The sequence below is a fragment of the Eptatretus burgeri genome, chromosome 18 (genome assembly GCF_056783735.1).
Source record: "Eptatretus burgeri isolate ZD-2024b chromosome 18, Ebu_testis_v1, whole genome shotgun sequence".
In the NCBI taxonomy this organism is placed as follows: Eukaryota; Metazoa; Chordata; class Myxini; order Myxiniformes; family Myxinidae; genus Eptatretus; species Eptatretus burgeri.
In genome coordinates, this window is record NC_140978.1 from 36440902 (window position 1) to 36464537 (window position 23636).

Consider the following 23636-nt stretch of genomic DNA (forward strand, 5'->3'; position numbering starts at 1 on the left):
GTGAGTATTGCTGTATTGACCTTGTTTGGATCTACGTATGCATGTGGGCAGTCATTCTCACATCTTAAAAACATCAAGTCCAACCTACTATAACGTCTAATGGATGAAAGCCTCAACGCTTGCATGAAGCTTAACCTCACCAAGTACCAACCAGACTACAAAGCCATCAGCAAATCCATGCAGCACCAGAAGTCCCATTAATGGTGAGTATTATAACAACATTATTTAAAAGAATAAATTCAGAGGCTTATTATACTCACATTTAGTTGAATTCAGTCTTAAAATATATTATATGGCTCTCACTGAAATAGATTTCCAAATATTTTGCTTTCATGGCTCTCCGAGTCAAAAACGTTCCCGACCCCTGCTCTAAAGTCTAAATGCTCAGCATCAAGCAAGGAAGCAGCACCTACCATGTTGTTTTTAAAAGTTTTTGGTTTGACTCGGTCGGGGCAGGTTTAAACCACAGACGTCCCAGACTCAGAGTGCACACTCCAACCGTTATGCCACCGAGTCTGGTAAATAAGCAATTTGTTCGTCTTTGGTTGAAATCAAAAACAATATTTTTGTACATAAAGTCGAGGCTCATGGAAGAGTTGGACGAAAGTCTAAGAAGAGTAACTTTTGATGTGTTTAAGGCCTACCTTGTTTGGCTCCACCTGCTTGCCTCCTGCTGGGAATGTGGCCGAGTTTTTATTTTTTTTTTTTTTTTTTTTTTTTTTTTTTTTAACAGTGTGTGTGTGCGTGATATATTCTCTTTGCTTGTTTGTGTACTACCCTCCACCACCTTGGGTTTGCAAACAGGACCTGCAGCAGCGCTACAACACTATGCTGCAGATGTACGGGGAAAAGGCGGAGGAGGCGGAGGAGCTGCGGCTCGACCTAGAAGATGTAAAAAACTTGTACAAAGCACAGATAGAAGAACTTCTTCAATACAAGCAACAGCGTGCGTAGCTGGACGTGGCGTGGACAGGGCGCCCGTATGACGCAATTCCTCAGATTTATTTTTCCTTCGAATATAACCAAATTGATGGAACTTGGACGTCAGTCAGACCAGAATTTTAATTGTGCAATATCCCCCTCCCCCTCCCCCTCCTCCTCCTAATGATAAATAATATCAAATGCTCATTTTGAATCGATCAACAGTTACATAATCACAGTTTGTGGAAGACATCAGTTTATCTCTCATTTCCCTCAATGTCTTGGGCTTTTTGTTGTTCCATCGTTGTATTGTTTTAAAATAAATAAATAAATAAAGTCATGTAATGATTGCTTTGTTGTTAAAGGATTTTAGCATTATCCAAAACCACATCTGGATGCGTGGGCTGGTAGATGTTTATTCACTTTATATCAATGAAGTTAAAATTCTGCACCAACGTTTTGTATCATGGGATCCAGAGAAATTAAAAGGTAACTTTATCATTTGTTGGAGTGGAGTTTGGGGTAGAAGCCAAATTGGTTGTTAACACTGCAGAATTTTTTTTAAGTCTCCCAAAGGGCCCAAGGCAACAGAATAACCAACGTCTACTCTACACTTTGGCACAAACATGGTTTTCTTGTGTTTCGCACAATCTTCACCTGCTACCTATGAAGAATTCGGACACACGACGACTTCATCTGCTCGTTACTGCGGAACCTCGGTCAGCTGTCAAGCTGGCACAGCAGCGCTACACCTCGTTTCACCCAGTGCTGCACCGGCCTGTCGCTGGACAGCGCTATCGCGATCACGAAGTTCGTCGAGTGTCCCGTTGTGGAGAGCATTCCGCGCCGTTCGCTCGTCTTGTACACGGGACACACGTACCTCCCGCCGTGATGTATCTCCTCCCGTTTGCCTTGCACAAGATAGATGCACGGAGACATTACACTCTGTCCTTTCCTCACCACACGCCCGTTAATTAATGTTCATGTCAGCCTTATCGAGTAATGATGATTAAGGGACTGGACAACGTTGTGCATCAATGGAGGCAAACATCACACCACGACTTCTAAGTGGAGATATAGTATTCGGTATTCTGCTGAACGAGCATCATTGCCGCAACTAATGACACATTATTGTTCATACTGATCTTTAAAATGAAATGTTGTTCTCCAATAACAAATCACTTACATGGCTTTATCCAGATTATAGGCATTGGGTCGAACAGAACTTTTGCGGCTTGTTCACAAAGAACTCCACTGCAATAAAAAGGAAGAAAAAAACAAACATCTCGTAATCAGATTAATCAGCATTTTTTTGCAAGTCAGGGGATGTTACGACAGCATGGCAACTTGACTTTGGGGTTTTCAGCCATTTATACGGATTGTGAAAATTGCACGAAGACCAGCATGACCGATTCTTGAAATGAAGGAGTTGACGCTCTTGTGCGTGCGCGTGCAGTGCCAATAGAAAGTTTACACCCACTTTCAAAATTTTCACCTTTTGTTGCCTTATAGCCTGGAATTAAATTGCATTAAATCAGACTTTTTCCACCTTTATTTACATATCGTCACCCATACCTTCCAAGTGGAAAACAAATTCTACAAATTTAATTAAAAATACAAAACTAGAATATCTTGGTTGGAAAAGTATCCACCACACTGAGTTAATACTTGGTGGAAGCACTTTTTACATCAATTACAGCTGTGAGTTTGTTGGGATAGGTCTATACCAACTTTGCACACCTTGATTGGGCAATATTTTCAAATTCTTCCAAAGAAAACTGTTCAAGATCAGTCAAGTTGCCTGTTCAAGATCAGCCAAGTCAAGATCAGTCAAGGAGCGTTGATGGACAACAATGTTCAGGTCATGCCAAAAAATTTTCGATTGCATTTAGGTCAGGACTCTGACTGGGCCACTCAAGAACATTTATCTTTTTGTTCCTTAGCAACTCCAGTGTTGCTTTGGTTGAGTGCTTCGGGTGGTTGTCATGCTGAAAGGTAAACTTCTGTCCCAAATTCAGCTTTCTTGCAGAGGGCAGCAGGTTTTCCTCCATGATTTTTCTGTATTTTGCTCCATCCATTTACCCTTCTATCTGACAAGTGTCCCAGTTCCTGCTGATGAGAAACATCTCCATAACATGATGCTGTCACCACCATGCTTCATCGTAGGGATGGTGTTCTTTGGGTGATGTTCTGTGTTGAGTTTGTGCCAAGTTTGTGCCATTTTGCATTTCGACCAAAAAGTTCCATCTTGGTTTTGTCAAACTACAAAACTTTTTGCCACATGGCTTCAAAATCTCTGGAGTGGTTTGCTGAATATTTCAAATGGGACTCATGGTGAGTTTTTTTTTGAGTAATGGCTTCCTTCTTGCCACCCTACCGTACAGGCCAGACTTGTGGAGTGCTTGGGATATTGTTGTCACATGCACACAGAGACAGTCTTTGCCATAAAGGCCTGTAGCTCTTTCAAAGTTGCCATTGGCCTCTTTATGGCCTCTCTGATCAGTCTCCTCATTGCTTGGTCATCCAGTTTGGAGGGACGTCTTGAACTAGGCAGGGACTTGGTGGTACAATATGCCTTCCATTTATTCATGATTTTCTTAACTGTGCTCCAAGGGATATTCAAGGCCTTTGAAATATTTTTATACTCATCCCCTGATCTGTGCCTTTCCACAACTTTATCCCGAAGGTCTTTTGAAAGCTCCTTGGTGATCATGGTTGTCTTCTCTGTGAAATGCACTACCCAGCAGAGGAAACCTACAGGAACAGCTGATTATATTCTGAAATAATCAGAATCACGACAATTTAACACAGGTGGAGGCCAAGTAACTTGGTGTGTGATTTTGAAGGTGATTGGTTACATCTGAGCTAATTTACAATTGCTGTTATAAGACACTGATCCAACCAAGATATTCTAGTTTTGTATTTTTAAGTAATTTTCTGAAATTTGTAGAATTTGTTTTTCATTTGTAAGTTGTGGGTTATGATGTGTAAATAAAGGTGCAAAAAGTCTGATTTGATGCAATTTAATTCCAGGCTATAAGGCAACAAAAGGTGAAAAATTTGAAAGGGGGTGTAAACTTTCTGTCGGCATTATGTTTGTGTGAGTGTAATATATAATTAATTATATTGTATAAGATCTGCACTCATGGAAGGGTCAGACACTTGGAATGTGCCTTTCGATCCTCACACCTCTCTCACTCTCCGAAAGGACCGTCTCTCAAATCCCCTCGCCCTCGCCCCCACCCCTTCCCAATCTCATTTCTTTCCAATTCTCTTGAGGAAGTTCAGTTATTCAAACTCCTGGGTCTTACTCTCAGCCATGATCTTTCTTGGGCAAACCACATTTCAAGGTTGGCCCCCCAAATCCAGCCGCTGACTGGGCATCCTCCATCGTACAAAGTCTGTCCTTGGCACACCTGAACTCCTATCCACCGACAAGGCCTTCAAGCACAGCTTGATGGAGCATTGCTCTCCCCTCCTGGCTGGCTCCCCTTCCTCACATATTGCTCAGCTTGATGCCATCGAAGCCTTGGCTTTTAAGATTATTGTAATCTCCCATTGATGATGCTGAGTCTAAGCTATGGGCCGATCACAGACAGTTCAGTAGCCTCTGTCCTCTTCCCCCTTCTTTCTGGTCCTGCACCCTGTGCTCTTTCCGTGCTTTCTCCCCCCTCTCTTCTACTCATTCGTTCCTCTTTTTCCCACCTGTGGACCTAATTTCCACATTCTCTTCAATCTCATTCTTCCCACCATGTCTTCGAGACAGCTGTTCATCACCATCTCAAATCGTCCCCCATCCAAAACCATGATCTTTTCCACACTTGTTACCCCCACCCCAACCCCTCCTCCATCCAAATTTCCAATTTTCCCTCCTTGGAGTTTCCTTCTGTATCCATCTTGTCCACCCCATGCATCATCTGATGCACCCATGCCTCCTCCCCCACCCCCACACACCTCCTCTCCCCCCCTCCCTGCCACACCCTTTGTTTGTCCAACTCTCACTCTCGCTTGGCCTTCAACTCTGCTATTGGTCTGTGTCTCTCCTGTTATGTCCTCATCCATTCAGTGTACTAGCTCTTTCATGAGCCTTGACGATGTACACAAAAAAGGATGAGGTGACAAGGTAAAAAAGAAGGTTAAGCACTGCCAGTAGAGCAAGTTTGGCCTAGACTCTAGAGGTATGCACACTCACCTCTGAGCTGTCCAGCTTGGGTTGGAATATTGGCCCAACTACAAAATGTCATCCTGGTGTCTCACCAGCAAGCAAGGCATCAATAAGTATGCCGTCCTTCGGATGGACATGAAACTGGGAGTCCTAACTTCTAGCATTACTTGGTGGATGTTAAAGATCTCACTGTGTCTTTCACAAGGAGTAAGTGAGTTATCGAGGATTAGAGATCCTGAATAAATTACAATTTCCTGTCACTATCAGTCAAATGTCTGCCCTGATCAGCTGGTTCATGAAGGACACAGGCCGTAGCCAAGGACATTCCATAGCTGACCCCCATAATAAAGTTGGAACCATTCAAATCGTAATCGACTGGCAGTGGGACAACATGGATGCAAAACCAGAAAGAGAATGAACAAAATGGAAGGGAGGAACCAGCACCTACAATAAGAGGGCTGAGTAGAAAATATTGTACAACTACGAGTGGAGAAGGATGGTGTGAGCTCGTGATATACTGAGTGCCAACTGATGCCGTGGAGGGAAGAGTGTGATTGAACCTTCTCAGGAAGGAGGTTATACAAACGGGATAAGACAGTGGAGATGTGTGGAAAGCCTGGATTTGCTGGATTTAGGGAGTTTAACCAAGTGAGATTGCAGGGTGATTCATCAATATATGTTTGGCAACACTCGGATGGACGTGAAACGAACGTCCCATCTGCTGACATTAGTTGGTGGACGTTAACAATCCCATGGTGTCCGTGAAGAGTTGGCGAGCTTTCGCCGGCACCATGGGCAAATTCAAAATCCCTGCCCAAACCTTATTCAAATGTCAGGCTTGGCTTGCCGGTTCATGATAGACTTGGGCCTAGCCTCCCCTGGCCAACTCCACAAGAATGTGGGAATAATTGCGGATGTTAAAAAGAAGAAGAACCAGGATGGGGTTATTCGAAGGTCACGTGCATGAGAGAGAGATATAGAGATATATAAAGAAAACCTATTGTATCCCACAAATATTCCTTTTGGTTCTCCCTCCAGAATAAAGTATTATATTGATTTTCTGTCAAAACTTGTACAGGTGTCTTGGCCTGTGACCTGAATCGAGGGAGAAGGTGAAAGCCAATGAACTAACTTGCTGTACAGTTGTGAGAATTCTGCCCAGAAGGTGTTACACTTACCATTGTAAGTTCCATCGTGCACCGTCCAGGAATAGGCCTGTGATGTAAACTCCATCTTCCGGGGATGTTTCACTGCTCTCTGTTGTCAGGACCTGCTCAGAAAGAAAAACTTCATGATTTCTGGAACCTATTGGTGTATCGTTTTGTGCTTTCTTGTAAAGGGGTTAGAGGTGTGGGAACGGGGGTGCACAACATGCTGGAGGGAGGGGAAACCCCTTTTTCAAATGTGGTGTCAATGAGGGGAGGTGGAAGGAAGGATGAGTGGTGGTGAGGGTTAAAATAAGGGGGATATCCATTGTCAAGAAAGGAACCATTTTGTGAGAAAAGGTGCAACTCCAGAAATTAACAAAACTCTGGCACGGCCATCACTTTGCCTCACTTGGAAATATGTGTCTCAGTCGACACCGCCTTATAACAGACAACTGTCGATAGACAACATTCCTGTGGCCAAGGTTGAACTAGATATGAGTGTTTTTGAAAAATCAAATCACGTGACCGACCGAATGCCCCCATCTTAAAGTCACGTGCTTTGGTTTGACGGCCCGATTGCGAGTCCTCGGCGATCTATTGTTTGCCGAGGCAAGACCCCGAGCCACCTCAGGGGTTTTTCGTTATTGAATCGGCACCAAGGTGGAAGAAACAAAGACTGACTCGGGTTCTTGAGTCTTTTTCACCTTCGGACAACATGGGTGAGATGGGCCTATTCATCCACTTTTACAGCCAACTTAACTTGCTTTGAGTGCATTTTGGTTTGTTTTACTGATGTTTAATTTACATTCACATCATATACACACACACACACACACACACACACACACACACACACACACACACACACACACACACACACACACACACACACACACACACACACACACACACACACACACACACACACACACACACACACACACACACACACCCTGGTGTTGGCGCAGTGGTTAGGGCAGCGGCTTGGGATCCAAAAGGTCTTGAGTTCAAGCCCCGTTGGGCCACTGAATTAATACACCAGGGGGTTGACTCAGCCTGTCATCCTTCCGAGGTCGGTGAAATGAGTACTGGGCCAGTGTATACCCCGGTTAAAATAGGTGTACCATATCCTTGTGTCGTAAGAGGCGACCAGGTTTGCGTCAGGAAGGGCATCCGGCGTAAAACATGTACCAAATCACGATGCGGATCATACGGATGATCCGCTGTGGCGACCCCTAACGGGAGCAGCCGAAAGAAGAAGAAGAAGATATATACAAATATATAAAATTTCTTGATTTACCTGTGATTCACGCCAAATCGTCCATATATACACACTACCGGTCAAAAGTTTGAGAACACCCCCATTTTTCCAGTTTTTACTGAAATTTAAGCAGTTCACGTCCAGTGAATAACCTGAAATGGCACAAAGCGAAGTGGTAAACTGCCAGAGATTTTTTTTTTTAAGTTCAGGTTTCCAAAAACTAAAAAATAATGTAAATTTCAGAGTTGTTAAAAAAGGCCCTTTTCAGGGAACAAGTGTCTCTATCTCTATCGAGTGCAGCCTGTGGCTGCTCGTTGCATCATTGGTTGGGACGCGGCTATGCCGCTGATGCAGTGTCCCCCTTACCAGTACACTGGTACTCATTTTGCCGACCACAGAAGGATGACAGGCTGAGTCAACCTCCTGGTGTATTAATTCAGCGGCCCAACGGGGCTTGAACTCAGGACCCTGCGATCCCAAGCCGCCACCCGAACCACTCAGCCAAAACCAGGGGGGAACAAGTAATGGGTTAGCAACTGCAGCTGTTCTGCAGCAATGGAAGTAAATTAAGCCTTGAAAGTTGATGCAAACAATTCCAGCAGGTGTCCCAACTTTTGTTGATTCGTTACAAATCCTCTGTCTGTATAAATGCAGTGTTGGAACAGACTTGCTTCACCCTCTGAAGCATTATTTGGACAATATTGCACTGCAGGAAGTAGTATATTGCTATCATCGTGGCGAGAAAAAGACAATTAGCAAAGGAAGACAGACTTACCATTATAACCCTTAAAAGTGGAGGTCTTTCCTTTAGAGAATTTGCAAAGGATGACAAGGTATCAGTGAATACAGTTTCCCACACCATCAAAAGGCACTTGGAAACTGGAGGAAACTCTGACAGGAAGAGGTCTGGCAGATCCAAAGCCACAACACAACCAGAAGACAAGTTTCTGAGAGTCAACAGCTTGTGTGATCGGCGGCTCACGGGACAGCAGCTTCAAGCACAGCTGAACACTGGTTGAAGTAAGGAAGTCTCAGTTTCAACTGTGAAGAGAAGACTTCGAGCTACAGCTTTGACAGGTCGAGTGGCAGTAAGAAAGCCAATGTTAAGCTGGCAAAATAAGAAAAAGAGGCTTGCCTGGGTCATGAAGCACCGCCGGTGGACTACTGAAAACTGGAAGAAGGTCTTATGGACTGATGAATCAAAATTTGAAATCTTTGGTTCATCAGGCAGGTAAGGGTTTTTGTATGCTGTGAGTACGCGAAAGGATGGTTCCTCAGTGTGTGACACCAACTGTCAAACATGGAAGAGCTTGCATGATGATCTGGGGCTCTTTTGCTGGATCCAGTCGGCGACTTTCACAGAGTGACTGGCACCCTGAACCAAAAGGGTGACCACAGTATTTTGCAGCGCCATGCAATACCCTCTGGTCTACTACTCGTTGGTCAGGGGTTCATCCTACAGCAAGATAACGACCCAAAACATACCTCCAGGCTATGTCAGAACTACCTTATAAGAAAAGAACAAGATGGTAGGCTTCAAATCATGGAATGGCCAGCACAGTCTCCAGACTTAAACCTCATCGGGCTGGTTTGGGATGAACTGGACAGAAGGGTGAAAGCAAAGCAATCTACAAGTGTAACACATTTGTGGGAACTTCTGCAAGAGTGTTGGGAAGAACTTTCCAAACAATATTTGATTTCCATTGGAGAAAGAACACCACGATTATGTTCGGCTGTTATATCTGCAAAAGGTGGCTACTTTGATGAGTCAAAATTTAGATTAAGTTTTGTTCAACAAAACGATTCCACGATTTCTTTTTTTATCTGCGATTGTTTATTTGTTCTATGCTTTAATTTCAGAGTACATTGAAACATTAAACTGCTTAAATCTCAGTAAAAACTGGAAAATGGGAGTGTTCTAAAACTTTTGATCGGTGGTGTATATAGTTTGATTTTTCCACTGATTCTGTGCATCTCGTGATGTCCAAAACAAGGATTGCATTCGGAATGTTCTGTTAAAATGAAATGATGATGTTGGAATCGAAAGCCGCAGTTTGTTCGACAAGTTACCCGCGAATACATTGAGATTACCTTCGTCAACACAATAAACCAGTGAAAATTGAAATACCCTCTGGAATGGGGAAATCACACTCACTCTCACTCAGCCCTAAGCCTAACAGAGGCATTGCTGTCCCCAAAGTGCCGTAGAGTGTGCAGTGGAATTTGACTGCAGAGCTGTGCGCTCATTATCACCACCCAAAGACCCTTCCTCCACCACCTTCCCTCCAAGCCTCACCATCCCATCCCATCTACCCCAAAAAGTTACTTTGGCATGCGAAGTCCCATCAACTATAACTGTTCATTACTCGTGAAACCTTAATTTGTGCCACAAGTCGTTTTATCATTGAAACGCTTACTCTAAACCAGCATGCGTGACATCGCTGCCGGTGGAGCTGGACACGGCTGGCATTGTGCGTTATGTGCTGGATTACGTGATGCTACACTTCCACCGGGAAGTCGGGCCCTGAAGGAGCCACACATCATATATTGCAAACGTGCAATGGATCAGATTGGGAAAAATTCTGCTGCATATCCACACCCTTCACAATAAGTCATTGACTCATGAAGTGTATGCTTTCCTCAAACTGTGTAATGAACATAAAGATGGTGTGCAATCAGCACGAGGTTGTTTCCGATCACTATAATCATGCCAAACACCAGAAATGCACACCCTGGTCCATCATATCTTGGAGGTATTGAGTAAAAATGGAAATGTAACATCACGGTGGATTATCTTAAGGATGAGTGGAAGGAAGATGCTGTACAAGTGTATGTCTTTGGCGTGACACTGCGACACTTGCCTCAAATTGGAACCCGAGCAGGTCGATGGCAATCATGTACCTCCGAGCATGGTTCTGCATGGCGCCCGTCAGGAATGTTTGAGTGAAGAAGAAGCCTGATATCCAAAACACTTCTGGCTTGCCAGTGTCGTACCATTCCTGCCCAGGGAGGGTAGGAGGTGGATAAAGATCACAGGAAAGTTACATCTCCCAGCAACACACATGTCGCTCAAAGAGGCAATCGATTTATAATTTACACTTTGCATACACAATAAACGGATGCTCCCAAATAAAACATCCTGGCAAAGTGCTTGCACATTGCTTTTGACATAAGCTTTGCACAAGAAATAAAAATACTAATTTGATCATTATTGTCTCAAGCCATGAGAGTCAGAACCAACAGACTTAGGTATAATGTACAAATAGCCAAACAAATAAACAGATAGGAATTGTCATTAAAAAAAAAAAAAAGAGAGGAATCCAGGAGAGAGAAAGAGGGATGTGATGCTGGAGCTCCAGCCCATAGAGGAGAGCAATACTCCATTGAGCTCCAGGTCACAACCTTGTAATCTGAGTAGTTCCCATTTTTCAAGGACTACCTTGGAACAGCTGAGGATACCCAATCTGTGGCTTGCTTTGCGGGCCAGGTTGGTTATATGGTCAGCCCAGGAGAGATGATGGCTGAAGGTGAGACCACTTCCTGTCATAGTCAGGAGGCCCAATGCAGAATAGTGTACGACCCTGCTGATTCCGTGTTAGAATAGTGCAACAGGTGTAAATTGACTGTCCAGACACACAGAAACGTGAATCAACTTGTTGCCAACTCTGGATATGGATAGTATGGCCGCCATGACAGTTTACAAAATGGTCGCCATTAAATACACTTTTCGTCATATTTCAGCCGCAAATTGACATGAAATTACAAAATTAGGGTCGATTTCCATGTTTTTGAGCATGCCTGAGCTGATGGGAGTATAGAAAAAAACATTGCTCCATCCATTTTCTAAAAATAATATGACTTGTTTTTCACTATATTATTTTAAAAGAAATGTTCAGGCTCGAATTAGAATGTCTGATTATACAAACCACAATCAATGAATTTTACAACTTTGCTATAAAATGAACCTAAACTACATAACTGTGTGTTTTTCTGTTACCCAGGACTAACTGAAAAATGAAAGCCGCAAGATTTCTCACAGGGGGTTCAAGGGATCGAGAAGAAGAAGAGCATGTAGACTGGAATAAATGCTTTATTTGCCAGGACAGTTCAAAAACTAGCAAGTCAAGGCCACTTCGAAAGACTACAATCGTTGGTGTGAAAACTGTAGCTGAATGTTGCAAAGAAAGAGAGAAATATAATGACGCTAAATATGTTGACTCATTCTCAAGAATCAGAAAATATTCTGTACCGGAGCACGTTGAAAAGATTCAATGGCACAAAATTCTGCTATAGTGACTTTACTCACGCACAAAAAATAGACAGACTGAAGTCAAGGATTCAGCCACAATCTGTGACTTACGCAGAAGAGATACCCACAACATCAGGTTCCTCAGAGAAATACCATGTCCCAAAGTCACTAAGATCCGCGCACAGCGCTATGGATTGGTCAAAATGCGCTTTCTGCCAGACTGACATTCCTGGAAAAGCTGGTGTCCTGACAAATGTTGAGTTTGATCACACATCATCCAGGATGCTTAGTTTGGCCCAATTTGACCCCACCATGCGTCACAGGTTTGCAGGTGTTTCAGACTTGATGGCAGCTGAAGGTAAATATCACCTCAAGTGTTATGTTTCTTTTCGCAGAAAGTATAAAAAGGAGAGTGGAGAGAAAAACCAGTCTCCTGAAAGCATCTGTTTCAGAAATGTGATGAACCAGCTTGAGAAAGAGCTGCAGAAGGGACATGTGTTTAGCCTGAAAAACATCTGGGAACACTACAGCATGCTGTTATTGAATGATTTTTGAATTGAGGCTGGAGCCTACAAAAGCTACAATTTCAAGCAGAAAGTGGAGGTTCACTTTGGTAGTGACAAGGTGACATTCGTGCAGCCATTGGATGTCACAAAACCCCTCATAGTTGCGTCCTCAACTGTGACAAAGTTTGCCATGAGAACCGCCGTGAATGATTTATCTGAAGAAGGTGAAAGTTCTGAAGAAGATGAATTGGCCCAGTGCAGTCTGCCTCATCATGAGAACGAAATCCTTAGCTGGATCTTCAGAGTGGGCATAAAGATTTACAGTGACGTAAAACACTCTCCAGGGCATAGCATTATCGGTGGACTGAACACAGAAAATGCAGAGCGAATTGTACCTGAAACCCTGTACATGCTTGTAAAGCTTCTTTGTGGTGGTGACAGCACTGACAAGATGGACAATGAAGAAGCGGATGAGACAGATACCAAGAACAAAGTTCTGAACATCTGCCAAGACATTATTCATGTGGCTTCAGGAGGCAAAAAACTGACCCCCAAACACCTGGGCCTTGGCCTTGCTCTTCACCAGGCTACACGCTCAAAAGAGCTTGTCAATCTTTTTCATGCAGCTGCACACACAGTTGGGTACGATACAGTGAGGCGCATTGACACAGCAATTGCCAATGATGTTATACAATGCTTCCGAGATAATGGAAATGTCATTATCCCAAGGAACTTTCTCAACATCCCAACTACCACAGGATATTTGAGATATTCTAATGACAACATTGACATAATTGAGGAGACGCTGACTGGGTCTGGCACTTTTCATGCAAGTCAGTGCATGGCCCTCAGACGCAAGGGAGAACAAGAGCCAGTGATGGACATTCAGATTAAACCTGGCCGCTCCAAAGTTCTCAGTGCACCTCCTGAAATGGCAAGCGTCCAAGAGGCCAATATGACCAACTTGAAGCCAGAACCTGTTTTCTCTGAACCACTGCAGCATACATGGTACTCACCCGTTGAACAGAAAATCAAAGCAGCCAACACTCAGGAGCTTGCCTGGATCTTGGCCAGATTGCATCAACAAAATAATCAGGCTGTTCCAGGCTGGAGTGGCTTTAACCAGAAGATGTCCACAGTTGAGCCACCAGTGACAGTCATCGGGCCAATGCCGATTCTGAATGCCCCAGCACATGACTTTGACACGCTGTGGACGGTTCTACAGAAATGCCAGGCAATGACAAAGAAGATTGGGGAGAAGTACACTGTCATCACTTTTGATGAACAGCTTTACTGCAAAGCAAAGATGCTGCAATGGGATAATAACGGCTGTCAGGATCTGGTCATCATGCTTGGAGGATTTCATATCCAATTGAATTTCACGAAAGTACTCGGACAGTACATGGATTCGTCAGGCCTGGAGAACATTTGGATGGAAAGTGGAGTCCTTGGTGGAAAGGCATGTGAACAAGTAATCAAAGGGAAAGGGTGGAACCGTGTCATCCGCGTTCACAAGTTGACTTTAGAGGCACTTTGGTCCGTTCTCTGGGCATGCTTCACAGCATGGGCCAAAGAAAATGACAAGCTCATCCTGGATGACTTGAAAGGTGCAGCTGGAAGAGTTTCAGATGCCTTTGCCAACAAAGATGATAGAGGAATGAATTCCTCTTTTGGAGAACTTTTGTCTGAGGTGGAAGAGGTGCAGGTCCTGTTTCAAGAGTTTGAAGCTACTTGTTCAGAAAATGCCACCTTTAGATTCTGGAGAACATACATGAAGTTGATCTCCATCCTCTTGAGGTTCACACATGCTCTTCGTGAAGGAGACTGGATCCTGTTCCTGACATCATTTGCTGAAATGCTTCCCTGGTTTGCAGCATTTGATCATTTCCATTACTCTCGCTGGGGAGCTGTCTTCCTTGCTGACATGCACATGTTGCCGACAACAGCTCCAGAAGTGCACAGAGGTTTCCTTGCAGGAGACTTTGTCACAAAAGAAACAAAGCAGAAGTTCAATGAAATACCTGATGACCAGGCAATTGAACATGTGAACAAAGCCGGCAAAGTAGCTGGAGGTTTGGTTGGAATAACAAAAACAGACTCCGCCCGTGACAGATGGGCTCTCTCTTTCAACAAAAGAGCTCAGCTTACCAGAGACACAAAAAACATGTTCACACTCGCTGGCAGTGAGGAAGACGACGATGATGAGCATGACTGTGCGCATAAAGATTTCGGTCCCAAGAGAATGATCCAAGACCAAGAGTATGTGCTAAAGCTCATTGACCTATTCAAGACCCACAATCCATTTGATCGCACTTCCCCAGAATTAGTCTCAATTATGACAGGGGACATTGCCAGTGATGTTGTGACAAGTGATCTCTTGAATGCTGAAATCACTGGAAAGCAGCTCGTCATAGACTTCGTGGAGGACCGGTTGATCAATAAGACAACAAGGTTTCATGACAGAATCAAGTCTAAGAATCTGCACACTTTCGAGAGCATGTACACTGTTGAAGTCAAAGTGGGAAAGGAAAAAATGGTCACACTAAAGGCAGACAGAAAACTTCTGACACATGTGGTGACAGCAATGCAGGCAGGCCGAGACGTTGACATGAACAAAATGCTGGAGCAAGAGATATGCGCAGTTCCTCTGTCATTGGCAATGCCTAATGGCAGATTACGTCTACCTCTGAACAAAGCTGACCTTGGCAAGATTCTCCAGCAAGGCTTGCCAAACGTTGCTCCAGAACCGTTATCGACATGCACTATCATCGATGGCATGGCACTGATCCAGGCACTCGGGAACAGGATGAATGCTAAAACGCTTGGTGAATGGGCAGATTCTGTTGCAGATCATATTAGTCATGTTTTTTCCAACTATTGCTCCGGGGTTGATCTTGCCTTTGATCAGTATAGGAAGAAAACTATCAAATCAACAGCTCGAAGTCAGAGGATACGGGGCAAGAAAGCAATCAGAAGAGACGTGCAAACAAGAAGCCAGTCCATGGGGCAATGGAATACACTCATCTGCCTCGATGAAAACAAAGCTAGCTTAGCAAATTTTCTATGCACAGAGTTAGCAAACAAGTTCCAGAATCACGAACAGGAGCTGGTACTGAATGGAGGCTTCACAGATCCTGCAAAAGTGTGGACGTCGTCAGGGAGAGATGTCTCACACTTGTCATCTCCTGAGCATGAAGAGGCTGATACTCGCATTCTTCTCCATGCCAAGGAAGCATATGAACAGGGGTACATGCAAACTGTTGTTGTTAGCCGGGACACTGATGTCCTCATTCTCCTTGTTGCCTATCAGCCGCATCTCAGTCCCTTTCTCTGGATGAATGCAGGGACACCCAAAAAGCAACACTACATTCCCATTGACTCCATCAATATCCCAGATTCGCAGAGGGAGTCACTTCTGGCATTTCATGCAGTGACAGGTTCAGACAGCACAAGCCAGTTTGCTGGAATTGCGAAGCGCTCTGCATGGGCTGTCTTTCAAAACAACTCCCACCTGTTGAATAACCGAGGCAAAGAGGAAATTCCTGATGAGAGTGTGATTGCAGATGCTGAGTCATTTGTCTGCAGGCTTTATGACCCTCATGGCCAAGATAACTCAATTCAGCGAGTAAGATGTGATCTGTTTCTCAGTCTGACCAAAGCTATTGAGAATCTGCCTCCAACTCGCGATGCTCTGATTCTACACATCAAGCGAGCGCACTACCAGACTTTTGTGTGGAGAAGAGCCTTGGAATCTGAACCACATCTACCTGCACCTGAGAACTGTGAGTGGGAACAGGTCGTCAAAGATGGCAACGAGACATTTCAGCCGCGACTCATGACTGCACAGCCTATTACTGCTTACTGTGTAGAACTGACGACATGCAAATGCCGTGGGTCATGCTCAACTCGACGGTGCAAATGTACATGGAATGGACTGCCTTGCACGAAAGCATGTGGATGCAAAGCCCTTTGTAGGAACCCGTTCAGTGTACAAGCCGATCAATAGCTCTGAAAATTGTACTTGGGTGTTCTCACAACACTTTTCTCTTCTGCAAAGCAACGTAATTTTGTGTTAGAAAGAATCTGACAGCTGTTGAAATAACCTTTGACTGACTGTAAACCCATCTCCATCAATAGTGCTAAATATTTTCTTTTTCACATTTGTTGCTCGTATGTGCATTTTCAATTTCGTCTTTAAGTTGTCAATTATGTGAAAAGTTGTGATCCAGTACAAAAATAAAGCACAAAATAGTGTTCCTCGTGTCAGATTACATAGTATTTCACAATCATGACAAATTTCTGGCTTGTACAATTTGCAGTAAGAAAAAGACTAAATCTGATGGCGGCCATTTTGATTACTGTCATGGCGGCCATAATATTCAGATGCAGACTTGGCAACAAGTGGAACTAGACTTGGTCATGCCTAGACTCTTCAAAAACACCAGTTGCACCATTCTAACATGAAATCAGCAGCGAACCTATTTTCTAGGCTAGCTACAGATTTTGGCTTCTAGACTATCAAGAGACCGAACCTCTTCCAGTGGCTGACCATGGAGATAGTTAGTTGGGTTGGTTTGACAATCCCTCCAGAAAGCCAGGATGATACTGAGATTTTCCAGGATTGAAAGACATGTTCCATTGATCAGACCAGCGTCTAATCCACTCCAAATCAGCAGAAAGCGACTTGGCTGCCATCTGTCCGTCAGTGGGATGGGTGACAATACAGTTGTGTTGTGATACTCGGGTGACAAACTGCATATTACTTGCACGACGCAGGCAGTCTAGGGTTGAGAGGAAAAAAAAAAGAATTGAGACAACAAAAGGAATTGAAGATGGTCGAGTGTGGAAGGAGAAGCTCGTGAGAGCAAATTGAAAGAAGGTTTTGAGGGGTATAAGTTAAGGGAAGAAGTGGAGGTGGCATTGATGGGAAAATGTTTGGGGTTTGTTCAAAATTCCTCCATTTTTTTTGGTCTACGAAGCTCATGGAAGAGCAAGGTCAAATTGACAGAGGGAAAACCAGCAAGGGAATAAAACGAACAAGAAGGGGACAGAAAGAGAAAGATTGGAGGAGGACTTAAAACAATGAAGTCGCAGCAAGTAAGAGTGTGGGGTTGGGTTGGGATCATGGGTCAGGATGGGGGATATCAGCAATATTGGAGAAGAGGTGGCTAACAGCCCTGGAGGAAAGAGTGGGGAAAGAGCAGCCTCTGCAAGGTGGTTCCACAGACAGGAGACGTGAGGAACAAAGGAGCTGAGGTGTGCCGTCAGGCTGGATTTTGGAATTTCAAGCATAAAGGGTGCACTACCTTTGCCACCAAAGATGGATGGAGGTTATATTTTCACCCATTTGTTTTTTTTCTGTATACATTGTCGAGGCTTGTCTGAGAGCGAGCACACAACACACAGCAATGGGGGGGGGGGGCATGAGACAAGAGGGGCGGGAGAGGAGAGGGCAAAATAGTGGGGAACAGAGACATGAGGAGATCTGTGGAAGGAAGAGGGATGGGGCGGGAAACACAGGGTATACAAGATGGACATTAAAGGGACTTTCAGGAAGGAAAGCAGGGAATTTGAAGGAGGTGGGTTTGGGGTGGATTAACGGGGGTAGAAAAGATCGAGGATTTGGATGGGGGAAGATAAGAGGTGGTGGTGAACAACTGTTTAGAAGGCCTGGAGGGAAGAATGGGATTGAAGAGGGTGTGGGAGTTTATTCCAAAGGTGGGAAAAAAGAGGAATGAAAGGGTGAAGGTGAGCAGCGATTCGTGATTTTGGTAGTTTTACCAGAAGGGAGTTGTTGGCGGACCTTGAGCGCCCTGCAGAAATATGGTGGGGACATATTGCAGACAAAGCAGGGGAGGCAAGACCAGAGAGGAGACGGCAGAAGACAGAAAGGGCGAGACCACCGACCTGCCTGCTGTGAGAGAATAAGGCCCAAAGACTCAGCCTCATCGCGGGAGATATCAATGATCCGAAATGCCTTGGTTTCCACAACGTGAAGCTGAGAAAGGTGGAAGGCAGGAGCACAAGCCCAGAGGGGAGAGCAGTACTCCATGAGGCTGTGGACGAAAACTTTGTATGTGGTCAGGAGCTCAGGTGGGCCGAGGAAGGACTTTGCATGACGGAGGATTCCCAGTCGGCAACTGGCTTTGAAGGCCAGTTTGGAAATGTGGCTTTCCCAGGAAATATCAGAGCAGATAGTGAGACCCAGAAGCTTGAATGAAAGGACTTCTTCAGAGGATTGTTGAGAAAGTGGATGGGCAGTTCCAAATGGTCCTTTTGAAGAGACATAGTGAGAGTGAGAGCTTTGTAAGGATGTAAAGACATGTTCCACGTGTTGAACCAGTTTCTGATTTTATCCAGATCTGCAGAGAGCAAAGAAGCTGCGGATTGTCGGTCTGAGGGATGGCAGGTGGTACGACAGAGGGTGGAGTCATCAGCAAAGAGATAAAGAGGATTTTCCAGAGAGTCGGAGTGATCATTGATGAAAACCAGAAAAAGAACAGGGCCCAGAACACTGCCTTGAGGAACTCCAGCCTGGACAGGAAGAGGGGTTGAGAGAACTCCATTTAGGGCCACATATTGGCTGTGACAGGAGAGGAAGTCTGTGAGCCATGAGTGCAGATGGTCTTGGATACCAAAGGAAGAGAGTTTGGTGAGCAGGGCAGGGTGCCAGACCATGTAAAAAGCATGCAATATGTCAAGGGATATGGCTCTGATTTCATGTCTGGCATTGAGGACCTCCATCCATTGTTGGGAGAGCAGAAGCAGCATATTCAGGGTAGAGTGCATTGTCTGAAACCAAATTAATGATCAGAAATCAAGCCATTGGAGAACAGGAAGGATTTTAATGTCTGAAGCGATGATGGATTCCATAACCTTGCTGATGATTGGGAGAATGCTAATTGGTCTGTCGTTGGAGGAATCTGTTTTTGCACCTTTTTGTGCAGGGCAGTAATGTTTGCTGATTTCCAAGCTGATGGCAGATGACCTTGAGCAAATGAGAGGGTGACTAGAACAGAGAGAGGGTGAGCAAGAGCAGAGGAGCACGTTTTTAGGACACGTGGGCTGATGCCGTCTAGACCGGTTGCAGAATCTGAGTCGAGGTTTGACAGCAAGCTCTCTACCTTGTCAGAAGAAAATGACACAGACTCCAGGGAAAGTTGGGTTTGTGCGTTTGTGAGCAGGATATCTCGAAGAACGATGAACAGATTTGGATGAAAAACTTGGTGGACAGGTTGGGTGTGTAACATGGACGAATTGATTAGATTTTTGTGAAGATCTCGAACCTACAAAAAAAAATTTAAGTGATTTTGTCACAATTAAAGATAGGGCCAAAAACGATATATCACACAACATTTCAAAAGGCTGTGGAAGGATTACGACAAAACTTGGATGAGTTCGTGAGATGACAAGAATAAGCCGATTCGATTTTGGTTAAAATGTAGATGCAGATCAGTCTGAATTATCAGTGGGATACAAAACGTAAACTGTTCAACCCGGCGGAGGTATGCGCTCTACCCAGTGCCATTCCGGTTGGAAGATTGCGTGCATTCTATAGTTGTTGGGAAAGGTTGTGGAGTGAAAGCAGAAAGAGCAATATTGGAGAAGAGGTGGTTAAAAAGAAAAAGAACACTGACCTGCCTGCCAAGTGAAAGCAACAGACCTTGTCCTTCAGGCTCATCACGGGAGATTCCAATAATGTTGAGAGCTATCGATTCCACAGAGTCCAGGAATGAAAGATGTGATGCTTTGACACCAGCACATAAGGGGAGAGCAAGCAGTATTTAATTTAGCTATGGACAAAGGCCTTGTCGACTGAGTAGTTCTGATTCCTGAAGGAAAGTTTGATTGACAAAGGATGCCATGTCTGTGGCTGGCTTTGGAGTCAGGCTTTCCTATGTGGTCGGCACAGGAGAAGTCATGGCTGATGGTGAGGCCCAGAAGTTCAAGAGACTGAACCTCTTCCAGTGGCTAACGATATAAAGAAACACTTGAGAAAGTTTGACAGTCTTTCCAGAGTGACAGGATGAGACAATGAGATTTTCTAGGCTTGAAGGACGTGGTCCATTTATTATCAGACCAGTGTCGAATAAATTCTAGATCAGCAGAGAGTGATGCAGTAGCTGTTTGCCTAGCAGTGGGATGGGGTGGGTATATATGTATATATTATGTATGTATGTATATGTGTAGAAAAAGGCCCATCTATTCATTATGTTATACACAGGCAGGAGGGGTAGGGGGCAAAAATGATAACTAATATGAAGAAATGACTTGGATAAAAGAGAGAAGTACTGAAGGGATTGAAATATGGAAGGAATGAGGAGAGAAGGGAAAGGATGATGGGAGATAGGTGTAATGGGAAAGGAAGGAAGGTGTGTGTGTGTGTGTGTGTGTGTGTGTGTGTGTGTGTGTGTGTGTGTGTGTGTGTGTGTGTGTGTGTGTGTGTGTGTGTGTGTGTGTGTGTGTGTGTGTGTGTGTGTGTGTGTGTGTGTGTGTGTGTGTGTGTGATGGGTCAAAACAAATCAGTCATCTTTGTTTGCATAATAGATACATAAATTGAGACACATCATGCTCAGTAAGCGATGAAACACCATTCATGACAGAAGGGTTTTTTCCCATGTTAGGACCTGTAATAACTGCACGGTTTTTACCATTATTCATTCTGTCATTTACTCTGACACGAGGACCTTCGGCAACACTTGTGTCCTCCCCTGAGATGGGGTACGTGCTCTCTTCCTCTGTTTTCGTAAGATAGCCGTTGATCCAGTGCACACGGATGAAGCTCTTTGACTCAAATCCTTGGCATGACACCAATCCCATCTGCTGGTGAACGAACGCTACGACAGCACTTCCTTTCATTGCTCTCATGGCCTTCGCTTGCATCAGTCCTCACCTTACATTCCTTCTCCCAGTTACATAAAGTACATTCTAGCAGTATTGGAAGGGGCTGGTGATGGTGCTGTATATATGCAAAGGTATGGTTTTGACTATGTGTTGATATCACAACTTTTATGCGACACGACCATTAGCACTCTGGTGTTCCCAGAAAACCCCAGGTAACTTTCCTTGCCCAGTGACCTGCAGGAACTTGAGTACAGTACCTGTAGGAACTGAAGTCGGGTCAGGAAGTCTGTGATGTAGCTCCCAAGGGGCTTCAGGCTAGGGTAGGAACACTTGGCCCAACTCTCAGGAACTTTCCCCAAGAGTACACTTTGGGAAACAGCTTCCAGTTCTGCATTCATGACCACCAGGCCACGAATAGCTTTTTTCAAGCTTTGCAGTGAGCCTCGGATTGAGCGAGCCAGGCTTCCAAATGCGTGCGCACGCGCACACACACACACACACACACACACACACACACACACACACACACACACACACACACACACACACACACACACACACACAATGAAGGGGACACATAGTCAGCATATACCATTGGGAATTTTCCACATCATGTTCAGAGGGTGAAAAAAAATCTCAACCTTGAATCCCATGTGTTTCCTTAGTTGACAAAACATCTCATCATGATGTAGCAACAACATGTGAGTGATTAGACATACATGATTTGTCAAATGAGATAACAACACATGAATATTGACTTATGTGGTCCAAAAAAAATAACATGTCAAGGTCACTTTTATATGTGCACCACGACTTATGTGAGTGGCCATCAGACATTCCAATGATTGAAAGCATGAGTTGGTATATTTCATCGAGAGTAAAGACCCACTCAATTAATGGTGTGAACGTGTCACAGCTTACTTGTTAAACCTCTCCATCTCCTGCACGAGCACTGTGTTCATGCTTTCCTCGTAGCTCACCGGGTACCGCCTCAAGGCAGCCTCGGTGTCAAAATCTTCAGGGAGCTTTTGGAAGTGAAACACCAAAATAATGGCCAAGTTCAAACAAACGGAGAGCAAGGAAACGTGACAAAAACCACCTGACAAGCACATTATCTCAGGATTCGTCATTTCCATCATCATCAGCATCTCTTCTAATTTATGGAAAACAATCAAGCCAGACAATCTTATAACAACACAAAGAAGGTACAGTACATTTAGGTAAGGAAATCGTCAATTGCATGTCCAGTACACATGGACTATGAAGAGGGAATAGAGGTGTAGAGACAAACAAGCAACTCTGACTCGCATACCTTTACGAGAATATCGGCACAGATGTCGTTCAGGGTGCTGTCGGTGTTTCCTGATGTGCCCTGCCGTGAGCCACCCTGGGCCTGAATGATGGAGTCGAAGAGGACCCTGGTCTGCTGCAGGTCTTTGCTGATGTCCACGTTCTTGTGGAGGCCAAACACCTCCGGATGCTGCACAAGGGGAAAATTCTGCGGAACACATGAGGTCACGTTTAGTGGATTGGATCCATTTTATCGATATCAATGCATCCTCATGTACAGTACCCTGCTCTATATGGCGTGCCGGTTCTGCCAAAGCAGATTCTTAGTTGAGGTTACAGTCTTGGACAGATTTCCACTCCGCCGCAGAACGTCAGGGCAGAAATTTGGAATTTGAGAAGGGTGCCAGCGATAGCTTGCCTATTCTTCGCAAAGCACACCGTGGGGTTTTTAACGTCCACCAACTAATGCTGGCAGACGAGATGCCAGGCTTAACATCCATCTAAGGACCTCAAACATTGATGAATTGCCCTGCATGTGAAATACCATCAACCAACTAATGCTGGCAGATGAGATGCCAGGCTTAACATCCATCAAAGGGCCTCACATGCATTGATGAATTGCCCTGCATGTGAAATACCAGTTTGAGAGGTTATAGTTGGGCCAATAATCAGAGGCAAGTGTGCATACCTCTAGACCATCCTGCCAGCTATTTAACTGCAGCTGATGGAAAATTGTGCATGACCTAGCAACAACCCAAACAACAATTTAATGGTTCTTCTTCAGGTGGTTCATGTGGTCTCCTGAACTTCAAACATGCCTCAAGCAGAACATGTGCAATGCTTCAATTGCCCTTCATTAGCTTGGCCACTTTCCAAAAACAGTGAGGCAGAAAAACAACACAGCGAAGGATTCATGCATATACTGTTTATGAAAGGGAGGGTAATTAATAATCTACCTTTATGAACTGCACGTAGTCTTCATGTGTGCCTCTGGGTGGGACGCAGTAGTCCCCACTGGATGAATAACTGTAGTCAGGATCCTCCAAGACTCTGGGGTTGAGAAAATCTGCAAGCATGGTGAGCAGACAGCGACGGTCCCACTCATCTGTAACCCGGCCTCCGTAGTGACATTCCCCGGTGAGGTAGCTGACTGCCTCAAACGGAACACTTTCATACTCATTCACAAAGAGCTGTGGGAGGGCAGAAAGATCCAGATGGAGGTCCTTCTCAACATGACACCATAAAAACATCC

General features: G+C 44.6%; 2 protein-coding genes across 4 annotated transcripts in view; one reads left to right on the plus strand and one right to left on the minus strand.

Annotated features, from left to right (window-relative positions):
* The window catches only part of TMF1 (TATA element modulatory factor 1), a 47066-nt gene extending 45805 nt beyond the window's left edge, over positions 1-1261 (plus strand). Inside the window, exon 15 of the mRNA XM_085863747.1 lies at positions 805-1261. Coding sequence (XP_085719873.1) covers positions 805-954 — 150 coding nt within the window. The 3' untranslated portion in view covers positions 955-1261. The remainder of the gene's footprint in view (positions 1-804) is intronic.
* Positions 1262-1528: 267 nt separating this feature from the next.
* Positions 1529-23636, minus strand: part of DNAH12 (dynein axonemal heavy chain 12) — a 323986-nt gene continuing 301878 nt past the window's right edge. For all 3 annotated transcript variants that reach the window (XM_085863781.1, XM_085863779.1, XM_085863780.1), the window contains exons 67-74: positions 23341-23574; positions 22407-22592; positions 22016-22119; positions 21352-21556; positions 10357-10494; positions 6265-6356; positions 2108-2175; positions 1529-1832 (exon numbers count right to left, since the gene is read on the minus strand). In XM_085863781.1, coding sequence (XP_085719907.1) covers positions 1642-1832; positions 2108-2175; positions 6265-6356; positions 10357-10494; positions 21352-21556; positions 22016-22119; positions 22407-22592; positions 23341-23574 — 1218 coding nt within the window. In that variant the 3' untranslated portion in view covers positions 1529-1641. The remainder of the gene's footprint in view (positions 1833-2107; positions 2176-6264; positions 6357-10356; positions 10495-21351; positions 21557-22015; positions 22120-22406; positions 22593-23340; positions 23575-23636) is intronic.